Source organism: Aplysia californica, unplaced genomic scaffold (assembly GCF_000002075.1).
Source record: "Aplysia californica isolate F4 #8 unplaced genomic scaffold, AplCal3.0 scaffold01128, whole genome shotgun sequence".
In the NCBI taxonomy this organism is placed as follows: Eukaryota; Metazoa; Mollusca; class Gastropoda; order Aplysiida; family Aplysiidae; genus Aplysia; species Aplysia californica.
The window spans coordinates 26478-32648 of record NW_004798398.1 but is presented as its reverse complement, the minus strand read 5'-3'; the positions used below and the strand labels follow the sequence as shown (position 1 = coordinate 32648).

Genomic DNA, 6171 nt, shown 5'->3' with positions numbered 1-6171 from the left:
TACATTGTCATTTTTATTAGTACTATTGCTACTATTATTATTGTTGTTATTATTATTGTTGTTGCTGTTGTGGTTGTTCTGGTTGTTGCTTGCGACCAAGCCCGCGTGTTGTGGGTGCCGTAAGATGTAATCTATAACTTGGTCCTCTTTGGAAGGGGCAGCTCCAAAGTTGAAGTTCGCCCCACTCAGCCCGTGCAGACTCTGTCTGTTCTTCACGTCCTCCCAAGAAATTACTCGTTGCTTTCCCGACTGCCCTGTGCCCCGGGCTCCGGTAGGAAAAATTCGAGGAATCGTCGCTGGAGGAATGCCCACGCCAGTATTTGCGAAGGTTGCTCGGTCTAACAACGGGTCGTGGAACCGTCGAAATGTGGAGGGTCGGTCAAAGGAGGAGGAGGAGGAGGAGGAGGAGGAGGAGGAGGAGGAGGAGGAGGAGGAGGAGGAGGAGGAGGAGGAGGAGGAGGAGGAGGAGGAGGTGTGAGGGGAGGTAGCGGAGTGCCCAATCGTTCCGAAGTTGGAGTGCGAGTTCTGTATCACGTCAGAGGTTTGTCGGGGAAGTAGAGCTACTTCTGGGAGTTGGTTGTACACGTTTATGACACTGCTACTGTCCGCGTTTGGCAGAGTGTTGGTGCGATGTAGCGCGTTCACCCCCTGCGCTGGGGGGCGGTGGTGGTGGTGGTAGGCGTTCGAAACCACGGCGCCGGTATGGTCGTTGATGACCCTGTGCGATTCAGAAGGATCGTCTATTGGCAGTTGGTTGATGTTGGACGTTTTGGGAAAATTCCCGCTCGCTTTGAGATTTCCCGGGTTGAGAAGGATGTCGTGGCTAGGCCTCAGGTTATTGATGTGTTGACCTGAGCTGGGTTGGTGCGTTTGTCCAGGGGTTGACAGAGAAAGTCCCGGAGGGGAGGTAATTCTGGAGTCTTCTCGCAGTCTGTTGAAGGATGTGGGATCTGGTTGAGCCGTCGTAGGTAGGGGCAGTATACCTTGCCCGTTAGCAACAACGAAAGAAGGTACATAAGGCTCCCGCGTGTTTTGTTCTGTAGGATAGATAATGTGAGACAGAATCTCCGTGGCAAAGTCTTTGTGTCCAGACACTGCCGAGTGTGTAGGTGGAGGAAGCCCAGAGGCGGGGGTGGCGGTTCTTCCAGAGGCGTCTCTTGCTTCTTCCTTGAAGTCGATGTCCAATGCCGAGAGGAAATCACTTGGGTGAGTATTCCCAGTATTAGTCTCATTGCTAATATCGTTGTTATTGTTGCTGTTGTTGTTGGTGGTGGTGGTGTTGCTGCTGCTGCTGTTGGCATCAGGTTTGCCACCATCAATGACGTGAGACCACAGCAGACTGTCGTGGAACGTTCTGTTGACGAACTCTCCCACGCTGTTGTTCACACCGTCCACGTGTCTGTTGTTGTTGCTGCTGCTGCTGCTGCTAATGCCGTTGCTGTAGTCAGTGGCAAGGTGTACACCGGTTATCCCATCCGTATTGTTGCTTATATTTGTTGAAGAGTCTTTATCTCCCGACGCACCAGTAGCTGAGCTCAAGACGTCGTCAGGACTATGAAGCGAGCCCCTGCCTTTGTTTACAGAATCCATCAAACCATATGTCTCATTATTTCTTCCTTGGTCATACATTCCCCCCTGGTGTGCCGATGCACCAGAAGAATCGATATCTCCAGTAGAGTACGATGGAGAAAGCGACGACGACAAATTCAGCTTTACGGCAGGATCGTAGCGATTTGTATGGCTCATTTTTTCGCCGATTGCATTTCGTAACAACGACAACTTGGAATCTCCGGTATTTGAGATATGTGTTGGTCCATGCCGCACCCCACCTTCTTCTCTTGTTGCAGAACTGACAGCCTGACTCCCACTACTTTCCCCTTTGTCCTCTACTTTTTGAGACCCGGGTGTCCACTGTATTTGCGTTTCCTGACCTGTGAATATACACGCAAGAAACAAAGTTTAGTATGTTTTAGTTTTAGTAGGAGTTTCACGGCACTTGCAACACAATAAGGTCATTTAAGTGCCAAAGATTAGATGTGTTACAAGAGAGTAACAAACACAAGAAAGAAGGAGCGGAAATAAGGACAATACATGGCTTGTCATTTATTTCTGTGCTCGGTTATTCTTTTAAAAAACGTGTTCTTTCCGAGTTGTTCTCCATAGTTTAAGGTTTTCCAAGTAGTTTGCTCTGGATCTACCCCTACCTCGTTAACCTTATTTTTCCCAGCAAGTGCAAGATGTCCATGGTCTTTATATATCAATTCAAGTGTCCCAGAAACTGGGATTTTGTATCTTCCTAAGTTTTAAAAATTAGCGAGTGACCCACATAGAGATTCCTTCAGAAGTGGATCTACCTCATTTACTTTCTTTTCAGTCTGAAATTCGCAATATTCTCGGAAGAAACCCTATTATTATTTCTGTTGCTTTTACGCCATACTCTGCTCTGTCTGTATTATTTGGAAAACATTCACAGCCGTACAGGAAGATTGACCACACACAGCCTTTTAGAACTCGTATTTTAGTAGTCCCTGGGATTGGACTCATTTAATTAAAACTATCTTGAGCTTTTGCGATTCTTTGTATTATTATTCTCAGGAACCATAGAATTACAAAGTTTTGTCTGAAATTTTTGGCTGTTTTGAGTTACAAAAACCATGAGGCCAGAAACCAAATGTTTTCTTTTGCTCTATCAAATCGTAAGATTATATCTTATATAAGGAGTCGTTATCAAGATATTCAAAGAATAATTTGCATTCGAAAAAGCTTGACAGGTGAAATTCAAAAAATTTAACAACAAATTTCTCAAAACTAAGTACTAAGCAGATAGAACTTAAGAATTCTGGGGTACCAAATGGCATGGTCATGTACAGATAAGAAATTTCACAGCGTAATCTTACTATTTTAATGGAGAAGATACGGCATTGGTTTCTGACCTCATGGTCTTAATAACTCAAAACGGCCAAAAATGTCAGATAGAATTGTGAAATTCTGAGATAGCGAAGGGGAAAGAGAAGACGATACTAAACCACGACAGTATGTTTAACGAAAGCCACTTGTCACTGTCTGTACTCACTTGTTTTGACTAGTTCCTGCTCCCTCATTCTGCTTATCTCGAGATTTGGTATGAACTCTGTTGTTGTTGCTGTTGTTGCTGTTGTTGTTGTTGTTGTTGTTGTTGTTGATGTTGATGGTTGTGTTGTAACTGTTGACGAAGATGCTGCTGCTGCTGTTGTTGTTGTTGTTGATGATGATGATGCTGTTGTTGTTGCTGTTGCTGCTCCAGAGTTTGTTGCTGAATAAGGTTCGATGATTCGTTTCCTAGCAACGTCGTCTGAGAGTTTGGCGTCTCCACTGCTTGGGACGAGCCTATCGTAGACGATAGTGCCTGTGTTTTGGACTGACTTGTCTCTTCCAGCAGATGCTGCTGTTCCTGCTGCTGATGTTGCTGCTGTTGCTGCTGCTGCTGTTGCTGTTGCTGCTGCTGTGGTGGTTCTAGAGGAGGGTGCAGATGTGGTGGTTGCTGCTCTCGAGAAGGATGCTGAAAGTGCTGCTGCTGCAGATGGTGAGTGAGGAGACGATGACGCAGCATGTATCTGGGAGACTGAGCCCTCTGGATGGGGTAGAGAATTACCACGTAGGGGTGGCGTCTTGTCGGGGTGGATGACGACGTGGCGACCGTCGGTGCTGATGGCGTTTGGGTCTGGTTTTGCTGTTGTTGTTGTTGCTGTTGTTGATGCTGCTGTTGCTGTTGTTGTTGCTGTTGATGATGATGCTGATGAGGCTGGTGTACTTGCTGTTGCTGCTGCTGTTGTTGATGAGGCAGATGTACTTGCTGTTGTTGTTGTTGCTGTTGCTGTTGTTGTAGATGAGGCTGCGGCTGATGCTGATTCACCTGCTGATGTTGCTGCTGCTGTTGCTGCTGCTGTTGTTGTTGTTGTTGAGGCTGTTGATGGTGGTGATGATGATGAGATTGTGAAGTGGCCGGCTGAGGGGGTGGTGAAGGAGTCGATGTTGTCGGCGAATCTGTTGGAAGCACCATCTGGAACTGTTGCTGCAGCTGCTGTTGTTGTTTCCCTGGCAACTGTTGTTGCTGCAGTATATCTTTTTTCTGTTTTTGTTGCTGTTGTTGCTGTTGTAAATAGCGATGTTGTAGCTGCATCTGTTGGCTCATGTGCATAAAACTCTGCAGCACTAGAGGAATCAGCTGATTCATCGGGATTGAAATTGGCTGTTGTTGTTGTTCCTGCTGCTGCTGCTGCTGCTGTTGCTGTTGTTGTTGTAGCTGCGTTTGTTGTGGTTGCGGTTGTGGTTGTGGTTGCTGAAGCAACTGTTGACCTTGCAGCAAAGTTGGAGAGAATCTGGGGACTTGGATCGCGTTTTGCTGCGACAGGTCCGGCAGTCGCTGTATCTTGGGGATTTGAGACTGAGTTTGCAGAGCCGGGTGAATAGGAGTCGGCTGTTGCTGCTGCTGTTGCTGCTGTTGCTGTTGCTGCTGCTGTTGCTGTTGCTGATGTTGCTGTTGCTTCAGTTGCAACAACCTTTGCTGCTGTTGCTGCAGTTGCAGCTGCTGTTGCTGTAAAATCTGCAGCTGCTGCAGGTAATGCAGGTCGTTTTGACGTTTGGTCGATGCGGGATGTCCGACGTAATTCTGAAACCTTTGAGGGGATATGGAGGGTGGAGGCAGGGCTGCTGGTTGTGGTTGTGGAAGTGGTGGTGGTTGGGGTGGTGGCTGCTGCTGATTCTGCTGCTGTTCTTGTTGCTGTTGTGGTTGTTGTTGCTGCTGTTGCTGCTGTTGCTGTTGCTGCTGAAGATGGGACTTCATCACCGACGTATGGGACCGAAGAGGGTCGTGGTTGCCGAGGTGGGACGGTTTCTTCGAGGTCAGTGGAAGTTGTTGTTGCTGTGATTGTTGTGATTGTTGTGGTTGTTGTTGCTGTTGTTGCTGTTGCTGCTGTTGTTGTTGTGGTGGTGGTGTCTGTACTCGTTGCTGCATGCGCGACCGCTGTTGCGAGAGCGCTGGGTAAGTGTGGACGGGCGGGGAGTGGTGAGGCGTCTATCTGGGGAAGGAACGTATGGCCTTAATGTGTAGGGATCACGTGACGCTTAGGAGAGTGCATTGTACACGGTAACTCTGAAAAGACTACTGGTTAGATATTGTATTATTGCTTTCTTTCTTTCTTTCTTTCTTTCTATTTTAAAAATGGTTTTCCTTTTCTTAAAACTTTAAAAAAAAAAAGAAGAAAATATCTACTTGCCTGTATCACGACTGTTTCCTCACATATATAATAAATCTTAATTCTTTTCTTGAGAAATTATGGGTTTAATACATGTTTGTGGGGCTTGAACTTGAAACCTACCTTAATTTTTTGCTGAAAATGCCAACAATATTCTTTAAAAAATGACTTGTGTACGCTTGATACGCCTATTGCATCAGACATCACACCTGGTGGAATCGGGTGACCGTCAATTATTATTTTTTCAGCATGTGGAGTTACTAATCGTCTTAAAAAGCTTGTTCATTTGTCTTGCTTAGAATGAAAAAAAAATTACCCATCTATCTTAAATAAAAATTAATACAATAGTTGCGATTGAAAAAGGTGGGGGTCACCTTGTTTGAGTGGTAAAATTAGCGAAAAAAACCCAAAGTTTGGTGACTTCTAAAGCTGAAGTGTCTTTGTAAATCGCAAATCTACGTTAATGTGCCAATGAATGTTACTATTATTACAATAGTATTACGTATGTCTATGTACGTTACCAGTATTACATATGTCTATGTATGTTACTATTATTACGTATGTCTATGTGCGTTACTATTATTACGTATGTCTATGTGCGTTACTGGTATTAGGTACGTCTATGTATGTCGTCTATTTATGTGTATGCTCAAGCACCAGGTGTAGCGCCCGCCAACATCCCATAATTCTGTGTCACTCACCCGTCGAACGACTTGAGTCTCGGAGGCCTTGTTGGTGAGCAGCGAGAGCCAGGCCGGGGCCAGAGACCTGCACGTGTGGCAGCAGTAGACGAGGCGCGTGCGGCCTGTGTAGTAAGGACAGTCATCTCTCACGCACGGTGCGGTCGGGTCGTCACCTTGTGGGCACGTGTCTGGGATGGGGGGGGGATGACGAGGGAAAAAGGTTAAAGGTCAATGGTTAAAGGCGAATACTGCCC

The 6171-nt window shown here is 46.2% G+C and overlaps 1 protein-coding gene across 1 annotated transcript in view; it reads right to left on the bottom strand.

Moving 5' to 3' along the window:
* Positions 1-1886: 1886 nt before the first annotated feature.
* Positions 1887-6171, bottom strand: part of LOC101846393 — a gene marked incomplete in the record, with an annotated part of 18161 nt that continues 13876 nt past the window's right edge. The window contains 3 exon segments of the mRNA XM_005111806.2: positions 1887-1931; positions 3791-5053; positions 5936-6105. Of these exon segments, the coding sequence (XP_005111863.2) occupies positions 1887-1931; positions 3791-5053; positions 5936-6105 (1478 nt within the window).